Consider the following 19,782-nt stretch of genomic DNA (forward strand, 5'->3'; position numbering starts at 1 on the left):
AGTTAACTAACTGAAATATTGTCTTTGAGGCTATTTTAATATGCTAAACAAATATGGGGGGCAAATTTGAATTAATAACCCATTTAATGTAGCAAAAACAGAGTATTCTTTTTGTTTTTTGAAGATCTTGGCATGTAATACATGTCAAGTGGAGCCCTAAATGTAACTTTCTTTTGGTTGCAAACCCAAAATGTAACTAGGAAAATGAGAACAATATATTTCAAAAAATATGGTGAAGAAATTGTTGCTATGATATTTTTTTCATTACGATAACCTAATTATACCATCACTAATGATCCTTAAAATCCCCGTATACGTATTTAAATTAACAGTGTAAAACCGATCGGATCAGAGGCACTGTTTACACTAAAATGCAGAGGATAAATTCTATTTTTCTTTGATTTATGAACACTACAATATAATTACAAAGAAAGCAAAACTCAAAATCGTAAGAAAAAGCTTGTCCCCACCAAAAATACTTCATTCTCAATCAAACTTACAACCAAAATCATGGGTCCTACCACTTCACTCCCACCAAACGGCCCCCCCTCTCTCTTACCTCTGTTACTGTCTTCTTACTCCTAAAAATAGTCCTTTCTCATCCACCGCCAACTCTTACTCTCAACCTCTCTTTCTATCCTCCCACCACCCTTCATTTCATTAACATTTCAAACTCCTATTCTTTCTTCACCCTCTATAGTCCTCAATCTCAAACAATTCATATCTAAACTTCACACAATTTGAACTTTTTCCCATGGCAAAATTAGTAGTTGAAGTTCTTGATGCTAGTGATCTTATGCCCAAAGACGGACACGGCTCAACTAGTGCGTTCGTTGAGGTCGATTTTGATAAACAACGGCACCGAACTCAAACGAAAAACAAGGATATTAATCCATCATGGAATGAGAAGCTTGTGTTTAATATTTCAGACCCAAAAGCTCTTCCTAACAATGTCGTCGAAGTTACTGTTTATAATGATCAAAAAAGCAATCATCATAAGAATTTCCTCGGACGAGTTAGGATTTCAGGTAGTTCAATACCTTTATCTGAATCAGAAGCAACAATTCAACGTTACCCGCTTGAGAAACGAGGCCTGTTTTCTTATATTCGTGGCGATATTGCTCTCAAAGTCTATGTAATCTGTGATACTTCTTATACAGCTCAAATGCAATTCGACCGAGTAATTGAGTCTCCGAATCTGGAAATTGAAAACAACAATAAGAAATTGGAGGAAGAAATAAGGAGTAGCGATCGGAAAAAGAAGAAGAATAAAGATAAAGAAGTTAAGACATTTCATTCAATTGGAACTAGTATGCCAACTACTAATGGCAATTCTACTCCATCTCTATCCTTCTCTGGCCATGGATTTCAACCTGGAAAAACTGGAACCACGGAAGTAAGAACGGATTCTGCTCGAATGGGGCAATCAACTATGATGCATATGCAATTTCCAGGACAACCTGAATATGGGTTAATCGAAACAAACCCACCAGTGGCAGCTCGAATGGGATACAGAGGAAGATATAAAACTGCAACAACATATGATCTAGTAGAGCAAATGTATTTTCTGTATGTCAATGTTGTAAAAGCAAGAGATCTTCCTTCCATGGACATCACTGGAAGTTTAGACCCATATGTTGAAGTAAAACTAGGAAATTATCGAGGGAAAACTAAGTACCTTGAGAAGAACCAGAATCCTGTTTGGAACCAAATTTTCGCTTTCTCTAAAGAACGTTTACAGTCGAATTTACTTGAAGTAGTGATCAAAGATAAGGATTTCGGCAAAGATGATTATGTGGGTCAAGTTGTGTTTGATATTACTGATGTTCCTCTTCGAGTTCCTCCTGATAGTCCATTAGCACCAGAATGGTATAAATTGGAGAATAAGAATGGGGAAAAGATTAATGGTGAATTGATGATTGCTGTTTGGATGGGAACTCAAGCCGACGAATCGTTTCCTGATGCTTGGCATTCTGATGCTCACTCTGTTCATACCGATAGCCTTTCACATACTCGTTCACAGGTTTATTTCTCACCGAAACTTGTTTATCTTCGTGTTCATGTTATTGAAGCTCAAGATCTTGTGCCTTCTGATAATGGCCGAAATCCTGAGACATTTGTGAAGATACAAATAGGAAACCAGTTTAGGATGACTCGTCCTTCTTCAATTCGTTCTGTTAATCCGACATGGAATGAGGAACATATGCTTGTGGCATCTGAAATGGATGAGAGAATAAGTATAACAGTCGAAGAGAGAGTTGGACCCGATAAGTTTGAAATCTTAGGAAGGTTGATTATACCTGTTTATGCTGCTACTCCACGATTTGACAATAAGGTGGTAATTCCTAAATGGTTCAATCTTGATAGGCATTCATCTGAAAAAGAAGATGAAAATGAGAAGAAAAAAGAAGTCAAATTCTCAAGCAAAATTCATCTCCGTCTTTGTCTAGATCTCGGTTACCATGTTCTTGATGAAGCAACTCATTTCAGTAGCGATCTTCAGCCTTCGGCTAAACACCTAAAGAAACCAAGTATTGGAGTTCTTGAACTTGGGATTTTAAGTGCTCGAAATCTTGCTCCGATGAAGACAAGAAGTGGTAGGATAACAGATGCTTATTGTGTTGCAAAGTATGGGAATAAATGGATTCGAACACGAACCATTTTAGACACACAATCACCTCGCTGGAATGAGCAATATACTTGGGAAGTTTATGATCCTTGTACAGTTATCACTGTTGGTGTATTCGATAATTGCCAAATTAATGGAAACAAAGAAGAACAATCGAAAGACCAAAGGATTGGGAAACTAAGAATCCGATTATCAACATTGGAAAGCGATCGTGTTTATATCCATTACTATCCATTGTTAGTCCTTCAACATGGTCTGAAGAAAACAGGTGAACTCCAATTGGCTATTCGATTTACTTGCACAGGATGGGTTAATATGGTGAACCAGTACTCGAAGCCATTGCTACCCAAAATGCATTATATTCAACCAATCTCAGTTCATCAACTAGATATGCTTCGACACCAAGCCATGCTTATAGTTGCTGCCCGGCTAGCCCGTGCAGAACCACCACTCCGAAGAGAAATCGTTGAGTATATGTTGGATGTGGACATTCATATGTGGAGTCTGAGGAGAAGCAAAGCAAATTTTAACCGAATCATGTCTCTTCTATCTGGAATAATGGGAATTAGTAGATGGCTTGATGATATCTGCAATTGGAGGAACCCAATGACAACTTGTTTGGTGTATGTCCTGTTCTTGATTTTGGTTTGCTACCCAGAGTTGATCTTGCCCACTATTTTCCTCTACCTGTTTGTGATCGGTATATGGAATTACCGGTTTAGGCCAAGGCAACCGGCCCATATGGATCCAAAGTTGTCTTATGCAGATAAGGCCCATCCTGATGAACTCGACGAAGAATTTGATACCTTCCCATCTACAAGACCATCAGATCTTGTGAGAATTAGGTATGAGCGGTTACGAAGTGTTGCAGGGAGAGTTCAGACAGTAGCTGGTGACCTGGCAACACAAGGAGAGAGAGTTCAAGCACTGCTGAGTTGGCGAGATCCACGGGCTACCGCTATCTTTATCACCTACTCCTTGATATGGGCTGTGATTCTGTACGTAACACCGTTTCAAGTAGTGGCATTGCTGCTGGGCCTGTACTTCTTACGCCATCCTCGGTTTAGAAGCAAGATGCCGTCTGTACCTTTCAATTTCTTCAAGAGATTGCCTGCCAAGTCAGACTTGCTTCTCTGAGGAAACAATCGGATCCCTTTTTTGTTTAGAAATATGTAATATAGATCAAATAGTACTATAATAAACTTAAGTTCAATAAACAAAGAACAAACTATTTCGACCAAAACCCACAAAAAAACTAACAGGACGAGACGAAATTGAAAAGGGAAAAAGGAAAAAGACAGCTTCTTTTTCTTAGTCCCCTACAACCAAAACCACACAAGAATCTCAACCTTTTCATAAAGAAGATTGCATATCCTACAAATCTTTCCTTACCACTTTTTTTTTGCTGTTCTGACAAAGAAGCTTCATTGTTTGGCTCTTGTCTAAGATTCTCTTACAGGTTCACTAATTTCAAGAGAATATAAAGGAATAAAACTATTGATTTCGGAACAATATTCGAAGATATGATCCATAAATAAAGCTAAAAATAGTAAGTAATAGTTATATTATTGACTAGTTTTTGACAGTCGACAACAAAAATGATTAAAAAATAATGAAACAGTGATAATTGTACAAGTTTTTCTTTGCTTTTTGTTAACTAGAACTTAGGACCATATAGTTCAGAATCTAAGGATTGGGTTCACCAAAATATAGCTCATTTCTCTAATCTTGTGACAGAACAAGCTTATTTGTGCTAAAATGTCGAAGAACTTCCAGGTCCGGTCTCCAACTAACACACATTCAACGAAAATAACCGTAATTTTGTAACGAATCTAGCATTATAAGTTTTCTCTAATTAACGTATATTGCTTGAAAAACTAATCTATCTAGTTTATGTAAGTGAATGATTATCCGTCTCATGCGTGTTGAACTTTGCCTACCATCTTCTTTTGCGTTATCGAGAACCAACTACCAGCCCGTCTTCTTCTTCCTGGTCCAGAGAGATTTCACTTTTTAACTTCATTCATCAACAGGCATTATCTCGACTTTTCAGACCTTATCACATCTCCCGTTGATGCTTTCGAGGAGCATTTTGTTATCCAAAGTTTTGTACTACAGACCAATTAAATTCGAGCTCCTCTGAACACGAATATGATTAATCTTTACAGTTGATTGGAATCTAAACTTTTCGTGAGCACTAGTAGCCACCTTCAAGCTGATGGATTATGCATGTTTAGTGTAGTTTGCAGAATGGGTTATTCGAAATGACCAAACTCGGTTTAAGATATAAGGAAAAGAAATTAGAAGTCACATTCAATGAAACGACAACTTCAGCTGTACTATTTTGGACTGATTTCAGAACTTACGAATGAACCTAAACCAATACGAGAGGATCTTTAGTTTTCACCATGGTCATGTACTCAATTTTCAACATTCAAATGTATTTTACAACCTTAATGGATAGGCTCGAATGAAATCGATTACACAACCCATTAAACCCACAATTGCAACATAGATCAAATAAATTTTCTACCTAATTCCCTCACACAATAATTAGAAAAAGTGGTTTTCTTATATCCCCAAACATTTGCTACATTATGCTAAAGTTGAATTTAAATAAAAAAAAAATCATAAAGCATGTAGTTGGAATAAATTTTCAATACTTATATAAAGAATTATATACATTAGGGTAAAGCATAAAACTAGATGTTTTCAATAGCATTCATAATTGAGAGAAAAAAAATAACTTAACCTTAACTTTAGATTTTAGAACACAAGTTCTAAGTGATATAACTTAATTAATTTATAAAAAGATCACTTATAAATGAAGAACTAGTGATAACTATGATAGGAAGAAGAATGGAAAACTAGCAAAGCTAATGTGAAAGCATTTGATGGTCATTAGTGATACAAGGAGTAGAGAAATGGACCACAAAAAAACTCAGAAATAAAAAAGCAATCAAGAATGGATGATTGAGGAGGTACTTAAATGGATGCCCTAGATTCAAGATATTGTGTTTGTTTTGGTTCTTCTTCCATTTACACCTTCTCTTTTTCCCTTTCAAGTTTCAATTTTAGTTCAACCCTGACTGGGGGCAATCTAACTAAAGTTTATTGGTGTAATTTATAGGCACAAACTAAAGTTTTGTTTATTCTTCAAATTTATTGGTGTAATAGTGTAATACTGTAATTTATAGGCATTACATAAAGTTTTCTTATTTCAAAAAAAAAAAAAAAGAAGTTCTCTTTTTCATTTATAAAGATTTTTTTTTTATTTCGATTACACAAAATAAAATGCAATGTGATATCTTACGTAGCATATACACTGCCATTACATCGATACTTGGATCTCTAAAGACCATCACAAACATTTACGAGAACTTCAAAGTAGTGGAACTTAAAATATTTAGGAAATAAAACTTTGCAACGCAAGGTCTCTAGTTCATTTAGGACACCCTTTGGAGAATTTAAAAAAATGAAAAAAAATAAATTAAGTGATGTTTTATTTAATGTCTTCCTTTTGTTTCCATAACACTATTTCACCTGTTATTTTGTCGACCTTTAGGGTCATTTCATCCGTGATCCTTTCATTTTCGACTTTTAGGGTCCTTTCATTTTCGACCTTTAGGGTCTTGTATTGTGTCGGTGTCTAGTCCCATTTCTTTCTCTTCATGAGGCACTTTGCATAGTATGTAACTCTCATGAAGTTTTCAGAAGAGAGAAATAAGAATGTATCATCATCCAATGTAAACTTTGTGATATTATCACTTATGAATGGAATTGGTTCCCTTGGTTCAAAAAAAAAACACCATTTATTCTGTATGATGGTAAACCGTCATTGACATCAATTTTTAGTTCTTTTTCATTTGCAGAGCCTTTCTCTCTCCTCCTCCTGCAACCGCCACCGCCGAAATTGCTTTTCTATTTTTTCTCCCTCCTTTTTCCCCTTTCTCCGCTAAATCTCTCTAAGTCCATTGTATCCTCACTCTTTTGGCAAAGAGTTTTCAGGCTTATATGACTGATTTCAGAAGAAATTTATGAATACAAAAGTTTCTTTTGTAACAAAAGATACATGAGTACAATAAACGATCATCCATTATATGCATCATACATCATACGTCACTCATCTTTTGACTTTGATACGTCATAGCGATTGAATATGTTCACTGACTCCTATAGATAGTTAGGTAAAGGCTCATACACCCTAAAGGGCATACAAATTGTCTTACAAGCCATTATTTATTTCTTAATACAGTTTCAGTAAATAATGAATTTCTACTTTCAAAGAGAATTGAACCTGGACACTTCCAGGATTTTGGTGCAGTGTTCGAGAACATGAAATTCGCATGGACACCTAAAGCCCGAACTTGGATGGAACCTGACCGATCTAGTGAAATAAACGTGTCGAGCTCGGATTTTGAAGTATTACCTGATATCCTCCTCCCGTCTCGTTAATGTCATCACCCGTGTCGAACATAGCGATTTTGAAATAAATGTTTCTCTTTGAATAGCACGTAATGAAACTTTTCTTTTGGATGGTGTAAACTCAAATCTGGATCGTCAAATTCAACAAAAAAAAATCTGGATTGTTCGACTTCGGCTAAACGGGTTTGGATAGGTTTTGGGCAAATAAACAAAATTTTCGGGGCAATAAGTTTTGGGTGGAAACAAAATTTTTTTGTTTCCTCCAAACATGACCATTTAATTTTTTTTTATTCTTTCTTCTTCTCCTCTCATCTCAACTAAAACTCCGGCGACCTCCACCGGATTCCGACGACTTCCACCGTTAATGCTGACGATCACCATCAACATTCTTCTTTTTTCTCTCTTTTTTCTTCTTTCTTCTTTCTCTTTTCTCTCTCATCTTATCCTCTCTCCCTCTCTCACTAAATTTCCGACGAAGGGGATCTCCCTTCGCTGGAAACTCGTCTGGATCTGGAAGAACCAGATCAAGACGCCTTCGTCTGGAAACCAGACGAAGGGTTCCGGCGAAGGGAAAACCCCTTTGCCAGAACTGTTAAAAAAAAAAAGTGGAAAGGGGAAGAAGAGATAAAGAGGCAGATAGGGGAAAGGAGAAGAGAAAGGAGAAGAGAGAGAGGGAAGAGAGAAGATGGAGAGAAATCCGTCGTAGCCGGCCATTTCTGGTCGGCACCTTCAGTCCAGCGACTTGAGGAGTGTTTGGTTTGACTTTTTTTGGTTTTCCACCGTCTTCCTCGAAAACTTTTCTGCTTTCCCCAAAACGTTAAAATTGTAGGGTCCGACCAACCCTCCGGACCTAATGAGAGGAGAGGCCGAGAGGGTAAGCTTGTGATTACTCGATTCGGCCCGATTTCTACCCACCAAATCCTAAAGGAATTCCCGCGCTTACTTCGGCTAGGTAACCGCTCCTTCGTTTTCTCCCTAACCAAAAACACCCCTCCATTTCCCGCCATTTTCGCTCTGCAACTCTGTCCGCCAGATTGTCATTATCTCAAATGTTACAACAGAATAATGAAGCTTGGGATTTGTTTTTCCATTCAAATCTCAATTTTCTTGTTTATCTTAATTTTAACCGTCTATGGGCCTTCATCAATGATCCCAGACTTTTTTGAGGGTTTTGTGTTTCTCAAAATCCTGGTATGTCATAACATTGAAATGGGTATCTCAATTTTCATTCATTTATTCTTGTTATGATTGATTTTCTTTTTTGGGGTTCTTTTTTGGGGTTCTTCATTTTCTTATATTACAATCTAGAGTTTTCAATTTCATCTGAATTATTATTCCTCTATTTGGGTAGATCATGTTTTGGAAGAATCTCATTCTTGATCTTCTCCCCCAATTTTGTATTTTTGCAGAAAGTTTGGGTCTTATGTCTATAAATTGGAGACTTTGAATTGTTATTATGAAATGCTAAATTGATAACAAGTAAATTTCTCCACCTTTGAGGATTCTGCAGCAGATTCCTTTTTCGAAGATAGACTGGATGTGCATTTTCATGCTTGGTTAGTCTAAGCTTTTGTTTAATCTTAATGGGTGATAGTTCGGCGAAAGTACAAGAAAATAATAATAAGAAAGAAAATGAGGTTGGAAAGAAGTTTATGTTTTTACATGGAGATTTGGATTTATGGATTTTCGAAGCGAAATCTCTTCCAAATATGGATTTAGCTTCTGAGAGGATGAGAAGATGTTTTACCATGTTTAGCTCTTGTACATCTCCTCTCCAAAAAAAGTATAGTCAATCAGGTGGTCATAATATTATTACTAGTGATCCTTATGTGTCGGTATGTGTGGCCGGAGCCACCATAGCTCGAACTAGAGTCATCTCTAACAGTGAGAACCCGTCTTGGGACGAGCATTTCAATGTACCGGTAGCACATCCTATTTCTAAAGTTGAGTTTCAAGTCAAGGATAATGATGTTCTTGGTGCTCAACTAATAGGAGTTGTGGATATATCGGTAGAAAAAGTGATATCCGGAAATGAAATAAGCGGTTGGTTTCCTATCGTTGGTCCTTATGGTAATCCCTTGAAACCTTATCCAGAGTTGCGTTTTTCTTTGCAATTTAAACCTATTAAAGAGAACCCTTTGTATAAAGATGGTATTGGTGCTGGACCGGATTACTTAGGAGTTCCTAACACGTATTTTCCACTTCGGAAAGGAGGGAACTTGACTCTTTATCAAGATGCTCATGTACCGGATAATATGCTACCGGAAATTCCGTTAGAGAGGGGTAAAGTTTTTCAGCAAGGTAAATGTTGGGAAGATATTTGCCATGCCATTTTAGAAGCACATCATATGGTTTATATTGTTGGTTGGTCGATATATCACCGTGTAAAGATTGTAAGGGAGCCAACGAAGCCACTACCTGCTGGAGGAGATCTATCTCTAGGTGAACTTTTGAAGTTCAAGTCACAGGAAGGCGTTCGTGTAACGATGCTTATTTGGGATGATAAAACCTCACATGACAAACTTCTTTTGAAAACAGTAAGTGATCTACCATTTACGTCTATTATCAGTTGCTTCTTGTTTATATTTTTCTTCTTCTTCTTCATTATAAGATGAATAGTTTGTATTTTGTAGGTCAATGTCTTATGTATAATCCATTAGTTCGTTGATCATATTTGTATAATTCGAGAAATAAAAACATTACACTGAATTAAGCAGTCTGATTGCAGGAAGGAGTGATGCAAACCCATGATGAAGAAACACGGAAATTTTTCAGACATTCATCGGTTCAATGTGTGCTTTCACCTCGTTATGCCAGTAATAAGCTTAGCATTTTCAAACAACAGGTGAAGAAATCGTCAATAACTAAATTTATAGTATTCTGGTTTATGTCGTATTTGTAATGACACTGATTTTCTTTGATTAAACCTTCCTAAATCAGGTTGTAGGGACACTATTTACTCACCATCAGAAGTGCGTAATTCTTGATACACAAGCTTCTGGAAATAACCGAAAAATAACTGCTTTCATTGGTGGTTTGGATCTCTGTGATGGAAGATATGACACCCCAGAGCACCGACTTTTTCGTGATATTGACACTGTCTTTGAAGATGATTTTCACAATCCCACATTCTCAGTAAGTGATTATTATGTATAATTTTGTTTCTATTGGGTAACCCTATGGTTTTGAATTTGAAGTTTGCAAACTTAATAATTTAGACCACTATATATCAAATTGCTTACTGCGAGCTCCTCCCGACTTACTTGCTTTAGTTACATAGTTGTGTGATTTTTCGATTGGTCATATTATTTACAGTCTCGGAGCCAAGGTCCAAGACAACCATGGCATGACTTACACTGCAAAATCGAGGGTCCTGCTGCATATGACATTTTAACAAATTTTGAACAAAGGTGGAGAAAAGCTACAAAGTGGAAAGAGTTCAGACTTAATAAAGTTAAATATTGGCATGACGATGCCTTGATAAAGCTAGATCGTATTTCGTGGATACTTACTCCTTCCCCAATTGATGATAAAAATGTACGTGTTCTCGAGGAAGAAGATCCTGAAAATTGGCATGTTCAGGTTAGTAGAGAAAGATATTCTTGTAAATTTGATTTTTTTTTGGTCATCCAGTATTTCTTATCTTTATCAGACTATCGTTGGTCAATCTTGAGTTGGTGGTCCTTCTGACTTGCAGGTATTTCGGTCAATTGATTCAGGATCAGTCAACGGTTTCCCAAAAAATGTCAAGGAAGCCGAGGCACAGGTTAGATAGGATATCTTGAGAATGGTTTACGTAATGGCCAATAGTACACCTTATAGATTTTTTTTTTTGATTTTTCATGAAGAGTTGAGAGTCGTACTTTCCTTTGGTTTTGTCTTTGCAGAATCTTGTCTGCGAGAAAAACTTGAAAGTAGACAAGAGCATACATACGGCATATGTGAAGGCGATAAGATCTGCTCAACACTTTATATATATTGAGAACCAATATTTCCTCGGATCTTCTTATTACTGGCCTTCGTACAAGAATGCAGGTAAATATAATGTCAATCAATAATTTTTAAATTTTATTGTTGTTGAAATTCTAGTTATTAAGCGCATCATCAATATTATTATTACTAATTATCACATTTTTGTCATCAATACAAAACTTTTTTTTTATATGAATGAGGATATTATTTTGTTACAGTTCACATAGTAGATTTTATATTTCCACTCTGACGCTACTTAATCCCATGCCTCCATACCTCTGCTTTTACTTACCTGCAATGTTTAAATATATTTGTAAGAGGAGGTTTGAATTTGTGGGGCTTATGGCGGTTTTGGAATTAAGAGGCGGTTTCCCTTGTTTCCAATTTATGGGTATAGACGGTTTTCAAAAGGCATCAATTGGCAGTGGCATTGGAGGCGGTTTGGTGAGGGCGGTTGAAATTGCACCGACTCCAATTTTGATCACAAATTGGAAGTCTTTGGAAGCTATATATAGGGTTTAGTATTGGAACTCAAAAAACACCAACACAAGCAACAACAACTCTTCTTTAGAGAGATCTAAAGAGAGAGAGCAAGAGTGAGAGAAATTTTTCATAGTTTTTGAGCGGTGTTAAATTTCTCGGTCGTCGAAGATTTAGTATAGAAGGTTATTACTATACGGTACCATCTTGGGACGAACTTGCGGGTTGTGTTAGTCGTCTTCATCTATCCTTCAATAAAGATTTCTTGTTCGCCCGAGGACGTAGGCTTTAAAGCCGAACCTCGTTAAATTCTGTTTGCATATTTTGATTTTGGCTTAGCTTTTCGATTCATCTTCATAATCGGATCAATTTCTAGAATAGGTTCGATAGCTTCCGCGACTTTTAGTTATAACAATTGGTATCAGAGCCTTGTTGAGATTGAACGAAGAGAAGATGGGATCGAGAAGTGGTACGGTCAAAGCAGGGAAATATGAGATAGAGAAGTTCAATGGGAAAAACGATTTTTCTTATTGGCGGATGCAGATGAAGAATCTGTTAATCTCGCAGAAATTACACAAGACGTTGACGGGAAAGAAACCAGGAGATATGTCAGATGAGGATTGGGAGGAGTTAGATCTCGAAGCACGGGCTACCATTATGTTGTGTCTTGAGAGGGACGTGGCGTTCCTAGTAGACGGAGAAACAACGGCGGCGGGTGTGTGGTTAAAACTAGAAAGCAGTTTCATGACGAAAACTTTAACGAATCGGGTCTACTTAAAATCCAAATTATTCACATGTAGAATGGAAGAGGGTTCTTCTATTCAGGAATATGTGAATAGGTTTGACAGGATTATCTCAGATTTGAAGGATATTGATGTTAAGGTTGAGGATGAGGACCAAGCCCTCATATTGTTACTTTCATTGCCTAAATCCTATGAGAACCTTGTTCAAACTTTGATGCTTGTTGGAGATAGTCTAAGCATGGAAGAGACGAGAAATTCGCTATTAGCGGATGACCTTCGTAAGGTTGCTACTAGCAGTATGACGTCGGGTGGAGTAGACAAGGATCAAGCACAAGGGTTGTTTGTAACGAGGGGGAGGAGTAATGAAAGGGGAAAGGGAAAGGGCGGGAAATCTAGATCCAAATCTAGAGGCTCTTTCAAGAAAACGTGCTTTAGTTGTGGTGAGCTTGGCCACTTTAAAGCGGCTTGTCCAAAGAGAAAGTTGAAGCAAAAGAACGAAGGCTACAAGGAGAAACAAGAGATGCAAGAGGCGGGATATGTGTCAGAAGAAGCGGACGAATGTTTCTCGGTGACAGAGGTGTCTGAGAAGATCTTCGATAAGTGGATGCTTGATTCAGGGGCGTCACACCATATGTGCCCAAATAGGGAGTTGTTTACTACCTATAGGAGTATAGATGGTGGTACAGTTATACTGGGTGATGATAGTATATGTAAAACTGTGGGACTCGGAACAATACGGATCAAGATGCACGATGGAGTGGTGAGAACATTGACGGACGTAAGACACATACCCGATTTGCGGAAAAATCTAATTTCCCTTGGTGTGTTGGAGCGGAACGGCTGTAAGATAATTATAGAGAATGGCTCCATAAAAGTCGTTAAGGGTTCTTTGGTGGTAATGAGAGGTACTCGTTACGGTAATTTATACAAACTTTTGGGGACAACAATTACTGGAGATGTAGCAGTAGGAATCAGTGGAAGGGATCCAACGGCTAGTACGAGGCTTTGGCATATGCGCCTTGGGCATATGTCAGAAAAGGGTCTATCTCTGATGTGCGGGAAAGGCTTGTTGAAGGACATGAAGAAGCCTTGCATGGAGTTTTGTGAGCATTGTGTGTTCGGGAAGGCACACAGGGTGACGTTCTCTACAAGCAAGCACAGGAGCAAAGAGGTATTAGACTACGTACACACCGATGTCTGGGGACCGGCAAAGTTACCTTCCAAGGGTGGTTCCAGGTATTTTGTTACATTCGTTGATGATCATTCGAGATTTGTCTGGCTTTATTTTCTGAAGCATAAGAATGAGGTATTCAACACATTCCTGGTGTGGAAAGCAATGGTTGAGAACAAAACTGGTCGAAAGCTGAAGACGTTAAGGTCGGATAATGGGACCGAGTACACGGATGGGGCATTCAAGGAGTTTTGTAATCAGGAAGGCATTGTGAGGCACTGGACAGTAGTAAACACACCTCAGCAGAATGGAGTCGCAGAGAGATTGAACCGTACACTACTTGAGAAGGCTAGATGTATGCGCTCCAATTCGGGATTAGGCGTAGAATGGTGGGCAGAATCTGTTGCTACAGCTTGTTATATTGTGAACAGGTCTCCACATTCTTCTTTAGATGGCGGCATACCTTACGAGGTGTGGTCAGGTGAACATGCAGATTACGGGAGACTTAAGGTTTTCGGTTGTACGGCCTATTACCATGTTAAAGGTAACAAACTTGACAATAGAGCAAAGAAGGCAATTTTCTTAGGATATGCTACAGGAGTCAAGGGTTACCGGCTATGGTGTACGGAAGACAAGAAGTTTGTAATCAGCAGAGATGTGGTGTTTGATGAGCCATCTATTGTAGCTATGGCGAAAGCTACGGTGCCTAGTTGTGGTGATGTTGGGTCTACTAAAGCTCAAGTAGTGGAAGTAGAAGCCGAAGACCAACGGGTTTCTAGGAATCATGATCAGGTGGAGCATCAGGATAAAACTCAGGATGAGGAAATTGATGAACCCGATCATGAGGAGGTTCAAGGGGAAGGTACACAAGTTTTACAACAACAACAGCAGGATGTTTCGGTACACACTAGGCCGAAACGGTTATATAAGCCGGTACAGAGGTTAGGGTCAGACAAACCTCTTAGGCATTACGGGCAGGCAAATCTGGTTGAATATGCACTCTCGGTGGAAGACGACGAGCCGGTCACCTTCAAACAAGCTATTACCGCGGAGGAAAAAGAGAGTTGGTTGGTTGCTATGCAAGAAGAGATGGAGTCTCTCCACAAGAACAAGACATGGGAGGTTGTCCCATTGCCCGAAGGTAAGTCTGTTATTGGTTGTAAATGGGTGTACAAGAAGAAAGAGGATTCTTCCGAGATCAAGGGTACAAGGTATAAGGCAAGACTAGTGGCCAAGGGTTATGCACAGAAAGAGGGGGTCGACTACAATGAGATTTTCTCACCAGTCGTGAAACATACTTCTATTCGGGTGCTATTGAGTATTGTTGCTCACAGTGAACTTGAGCTGGAACAACTCGATGTTAAAACCGCCTTCTTGCACGGTGATTTGGAAGAAGAAATTTATATGGCTCAACCTGAGGGATACAAGGTTGAGGGCAAAGAAAATCAAGTATGTCGTTTGAGGAAATCTCTTTACGGATTGAAACAATCCCCTCGCCAATGGTACAAACGATTTGATTTTTTCATGCTAAAGCATGGTTTTCGCAGAAGTGACTATGATTGTTGTGTATACATCAAGAAGCTTCGCGAAGGTGACTTTATTTATCTCCTTTTGTATGTGGATGACATGCTTATTGCTTCTCGAAGCATGGTGGAGATAAATAAGTTGAAATCTCAACTCAGTCAAGAGTTTGAGATGAAAGATATGGGCGCTGCAAAGAAGATACTGGGAATGGAGATTAAAAGAGAGCGGTCAAGTAAGAAACTGTACTTGAATCAGAAAGGTTACATCGAACGAGTAGTTTCTCGGTTCGGGATGCAGGATGCGAAGGCGGTGTCAACACCTTTGGCACCACACTTCAGGCTCTCGGGAAGACAATCTCCCACTACTACGGTGGAGAAGGATCATATGGATTGTGTACCGTATGCTAGTGCAGTTGGCAGTTTGATGTACGCTATGGTGTGTACTCGTCCGGATATTTCACAAGCGGTCAGTGTGGTTAGTGGGTTTATGGCAAACCCGGGGAAGACACATTGGGAAGCTGTGAAGTGGGTCTTGAGGTACTTGAAGGGTACCGTTGATACGGGTTTGTGCTTTGGTGGAGACACATGTCAGGTAAGAGGTTATGTTGACTCGGATTATGCTGGCGATCTAGATAAAAGACGATCTACTACTGGTTATGTATTTAGGGTACATGGTGCTCCAGTTAGTTGGCGATCGATGTTACAATCCACAGTTGCGTTATCTACTACGGAGGCCGAGTATATGGCTATGGCCGAGGGTGTGAAGGAAGCATTGTGGTTGTGGGGTCTGCTGGATGATCTAGGGATTAAGCAGGAGTGCGTAGATGTATGGTGTGATAGTCAAAGTGCAATCCATTTGGCAAAGAATCAGGTTCATCATGCTCGTACTAAGCATATCGATGTCAGGTATCACTTTGTACGAGATGTCATAGAGGAAGGTGATGCATCTGTCATGAAGGTACACACAAATGAGAATCCCGCGGACATGTTGACTAAAGTGGTGACGTGTAGCAAGTTTCAGCATTGTCTGGAATTGCTACAAATCGGCTCGTGTTAAGTTGCCCGAAAGGGCGTAATGGCGACAAGGTAATCTTTATGTGAAGGGTTGGTAGAACTACGGTAGGCTTGATCCTGTAAAAGGGTACGTAGGCAACCATGGTCATATGGTGCAGTCGGATGACGTTACAAGAAGCAGATATATCTTACAAGGAGTATCCTGGTGTTCGTCCAAAATTTGAGGTGTTTCAAATTGTGTACGAGGTGGAGAATTGTAAGAGGAGGTTTGAATTTGTGGGGCTTATGGCGGTTTTGGAATTAAGAGGCGGTTTCCCTTGTTTCCAATTTATGGGTATAGACGGTTTTCAAAAGGCATCAATTGGCAGTGGCATTGGAGGCGGTTTGGTGAGGGCGGTTGAAATTGCACCGACTCCAATTTTGATCACAAATTGGAAGTCTTTGGAAGCTATATATAGGGTTTAGTATTGGAACTCAAAAAACACCAACACAAGCAACAACAACTCTTCTTTAGAGAGATCTAAAGAGAGAGAGCAAGAGTGAGAGAAATTTTTCATAGTTTTTGAGCGGTGTTAAATTTCTCGGTCGTCGAAGATTTAGTATAGAAGGTTATTACTATACGGTACCATCTTGGGACGAACTTGCGGGTTGTGTTAGTCGTCTTCATCTATCCTTCAATAAAGATTTCTTGTTCGCCCGAGGACGTAGGCTTTAAAGCCGAACCTCGTTAAATTCTGTTTGCATATTTTGATTTTGGCTTAGCTTTTCGATTCATCTTCATAATCGGATCAATTTCTAGAATAGGTTCGATAGCTTCCGCGACTTTTAGTTATAACAATATTCGATGGCTAATTTTTGCGGAACCTTTTATTATATAAAGTCTTCTTAGCAATATAAAATGAAAATTGCAGTTAACCATTGTTATGGATGAAATTGTTTAACTTTTGGTTTTGAAAGAATTGTTCGGAGAGAAGTGTCAAAATTTTGGAGGGGTATCTGAAAGTACCAAATCTCCATGTTCTAGAATGAGAATTATGAGCTGCGGGTTTCAGTGATCGACATCAATAGGGTTCTTGGTGTGGGTATAGAGAATTGTCTACATGTTAGTTTATTCCGAGTATCATTGAGCATTGATCTGAAAAGAAGAGCATAAAGTACTAAAATTGCCGAAATAGGAATTACTTTAAGAAGCTATCTCTTTTATATCAGAGTCCTGCAGACAGCTACCTGCTCATCTTTTTCTTTAATATTTTAGTGTTCCTGATTTTACTATGTACATGCAGGTGCGGATAATCTAGTGCCGATGGAGTTGGCGTTGAAAATTGCGAGCAAAATCGCTGCAAAAGAGCGCTTTGCCGTGTATGTAGTAATTCCAATGTGGCCTGAAGGTGTCCCAACTAGTGCTTCTGTGCAGGAAATTCTCTTTTGGCAGGTCAGTTTGCTTGGTCTTGGTATGATTATTGGTTAAAAGAGTCCTCTTTGCCCTTTTCTTACTCTAAATTGTACCTCGTAACTATATCTCAACATGTCACTTTATTAGGCTAATAGGCTTGAAGTTAAATGGGATATGTTAGGGATTGTAGCTTCTAATTTTTTATTTTGAATGTATTTAGTTTATCACATTTAAGTATCAATTCTCAAGTTGTATGACTTTACAGTTTTAGGAAATGGAGTAAAAACGGTCGTATTCCCTGAATAAGTGAACGGGTGGTTGGGTTTCATCGTCAACATGTTGAGCCTTACAACCCATGTGCATGGGGTGAAATATTGCAAGTACCAAACTACAATCTAACTGCCCGAGAACCCATTTAGGATTTGTAGGTTGAGAAATCCTTCGTAAAGACCTTCCTTTCTATAGTAAATCAAAGAATTGAGGAGGTTTTCGTTGTCAATCAATTAACTGTCAACTCTAATAGCTAAATTAGATATTAATACATGTAGGGACAAACAATGGATATGATGTACAGGATAATTGCACAAGCACTTGAAAAAGCAGGCCTTTCGGATGAAAGACATCCACAGGATTACCTAAATTTCTATTGTCTTGGTAAGCGTGAAGCCGATTCTGAGGAAAAATCATCCCAAACAACTCAGCAATCGGAAGCTATGGTATGAGTTTCTTTGCTTCGGAAATTTTTGTTGTACTTCTTGATTTTCAGATGGGTACATATTTCTTTGTCAGTTCAACTCGGAAAACAAGAATATTGAGATGCGTATATCAACTAAGTTATGGGCTGAACTTTAGTGAGAAAATTTTGAGCAATCCGAAGAGGAAAATGACAGGATCGTTGAATTTGAAACTACCAATAGAAACAAAAGTTTTTTCATTTTACTTAGGGAAAAAGTCGATTAAATTTACAAGTAAATTTTAGTTCTATTGAACTAATAGTATTAATAATTGAAGAAGTCGTTTTAGTATGAGGCGGTTTAAGAGGTTATCTTTTGTTTGGTTGTGCTAAAGAATTGCTTTTTAATTGATTAAATTTTCAGGGTTTATCTAAAAAGTTCCGTAGATTTATGATCTATGTCCATGCGAAAGGGATGATAGTGGACGATGAGTATGTTATCATGGGATCTGCAAATATCAATCAACGATCATTGAGTGGTTCAAGGGACACAGAAATAGCTATGGGTGCATATCAACCTCATTATAAATGGGCAGGAAAGCAGACTCATCCACATGGACAGGTTTGAAATTTTTGACTAATTTGTTTACTAGGATCACTTAGGCCCATGGCCATATTGTATTCGATTCGGGAATCATGGATAGCCAGATTGTCTTTGATTTGGAATCACTGAGGGCCAGTAGCCAGATTGTCTTCGATTTTGGCATTACTGAGGCCCAGTAGCCTAGTTTCACATGGTAGAAGGTTTTCCTTGGTACGGGCATGCCCTAGATCGGCTAGGCTTCTCCATCTAACTAATCTTAGCACCAAACTCACTGAAAGGCCTACACAATATATGCAAGACACCTAATGATGTTGTAAACCCATGTCTTTTGAGCAATGTGGAACTAAGTGCCTTCTACATGAAACTATCATTTCACATCAGGATCACCTCCATAATTGCCCCATCGAGGGACGGAATCACTATCAAGATAGCCTAGGGTACAACCTTGAGTACCTTAATAATGGTTCCTTACAGGACCAAATAGTTATAATTATTTTAGGTTTGATTATAGCGTAAAGATTTAGGGCTGGGGGTTTAGGTGCAGTGTAAATTAGTGTTTTTTTGCAATAATAAAACTTCTTGAGTACAGGTGTATGGGTATCGCATGTCACTGTGGGCCGAGCACCTGGGCATCCTTGAAGATTCATTTCGTGAACCACAAACGACCGAGTGTGTCAAACGCGTGAATGAGCTAGCAGAACATAACTGGAAGCTGTTTGTATCGACGAACAACGTTGAGATGAAAGGACACCTGATGAGATACCCAGTAATGGTTGACAAAGAGGGGAAAGTCAAGTCCTTGCCTGGATATGAAAGTTTTCCTGATGTTGGTGGTAAGATTCTTGGTGCACCAACGACCCTTCCTGACGCTTTAACTACGTAGGAGCTTATTCAGATCTCGATTGACGTACAAATACCTTTAAAGTTCCGCAAAGAAAGGTTCATTTACCACAATGGAATGCGATACTGGAAGAACATTGATGTAAGCGTATTGATTTGACCTGAGAATATATCGTAAAATGTACAAAACGAAAAGAAACACAGAGTATCAGAAAAAGTGCAAAACCCAAAGAGAAATATTGTTATAGTTAAGATATCTCTGTGCAGACCAAGCTAATTTAATAGGTGCTTGTTCAGGGACAAAAGGCAATGTTC

General features: G+C 38.6%; 2 protein-coding genes across 2 annotated transcripts; both read left to right on the top strand.

Moving 5' to 3' along the window:
• The first annotated feature begins 396 nt into the window (after positions 1 to 396).
• Positions 397 to 4,141, top strand: LOC147552456 (C2 calcium/lipid-binding plant phosphoribosyltransferase family protein). Its single transcript, XM_086669557.1, has one exon. It carries the CDS (start codon positions 755 to 757, stop codon positions 3,764 to 3,766), a length of 3,012 nt encoding a protein of 1,003 aa, XP_086525683.1. The 5' UTR covers positions 397 to 754; the 3' UTR covers positions 3,767 to 4,141.
• Positions 4,142 to 7,951: 3,810 nt separating this feature from the next.
• Positions 7,952 to 19,761, top strand: LOC147552457 (phospholipase D delta-like). The gene is made up of 11 exons (XM_086665660.1): positions 7,952 to 8,245; positions 8,464 to 9,591; positions 9,783 to 9,899; positions 9,995 to 10,189; positions 10,370 to 10,636; positions 10,752 to 10,820; positions 10,942 to 11,089; positions 17,241 to 17,389; positions 17,899 to 18,066; positions 18,448 to 18,645; positions 19,217 to 19,761. Exons 2-11 carry the CDS (start codon positions 8,638 to 8,640, stop codon positions 19,508 to 19,510), a joined length of 2,559 nt encoding a protein of 852 aa, XP_086521786.1. The 5' UTR covers positions 7,952 to 8,245; positions 8,464 to 8,637; the 3' UTR covers positions 19,511 to 19,761.
• Positions 19,762 to 19,782: the final 21 nt, after the last annotated feature.

The sequence above is a fragment of the Eschscholzia californica genome, unplaced genomic scaffold (genome assembly GCF_041429995.1).
Source record: "Eschscholzia californica isolate CP2 unplaced genomic scaffold, dmEscCali1.0.p SCAF_3, whole genome shotgun sequence".
Classification (NCBI taxonomy): domain Eukaryota; kingdom Viridiplantae; phylum Streptophyta; class Magnoliopsida; order Ranunculales; family Papaveraceae; genus Eschscholzia; species Eschscholzia californica.

What these genes read in the sequence shown, in the direction of transcription:
- LOC147552457 (XM_086665660.1), top strand. Translation starts at nt 8,638, where the DNA reads ATGGGTGATAGTTCGGCGAAAGTACAAGAAAATAATAATAAGAAAGAA. An exon ending in TTAGCATTTTCAAACAACAG is followed by an intron (nt 9,900 to 9,994) that starts GTGAAGAAATCG and finishes TTCCTAAATCAG; the next exon opens with GTTGTAGGGACACTATTTAC. An exon ending in TCAAGGAAGCCGAGGCACAG is followed by an intron (nt 10,821 to 10,941) that starts GTTAGATAGGAT and finishes TTGTCTTTGCAG; the next exon opens with AATCTTGTCTGCGAGAAAAA.
- LOC147552456 (XM_086669557.1), top strand. Translation starts at nt 755, where the DNA reads ATGGCAAAATTAGTAGTTGAAGTTCTTGATGCTAGTGATCTTATGCCC.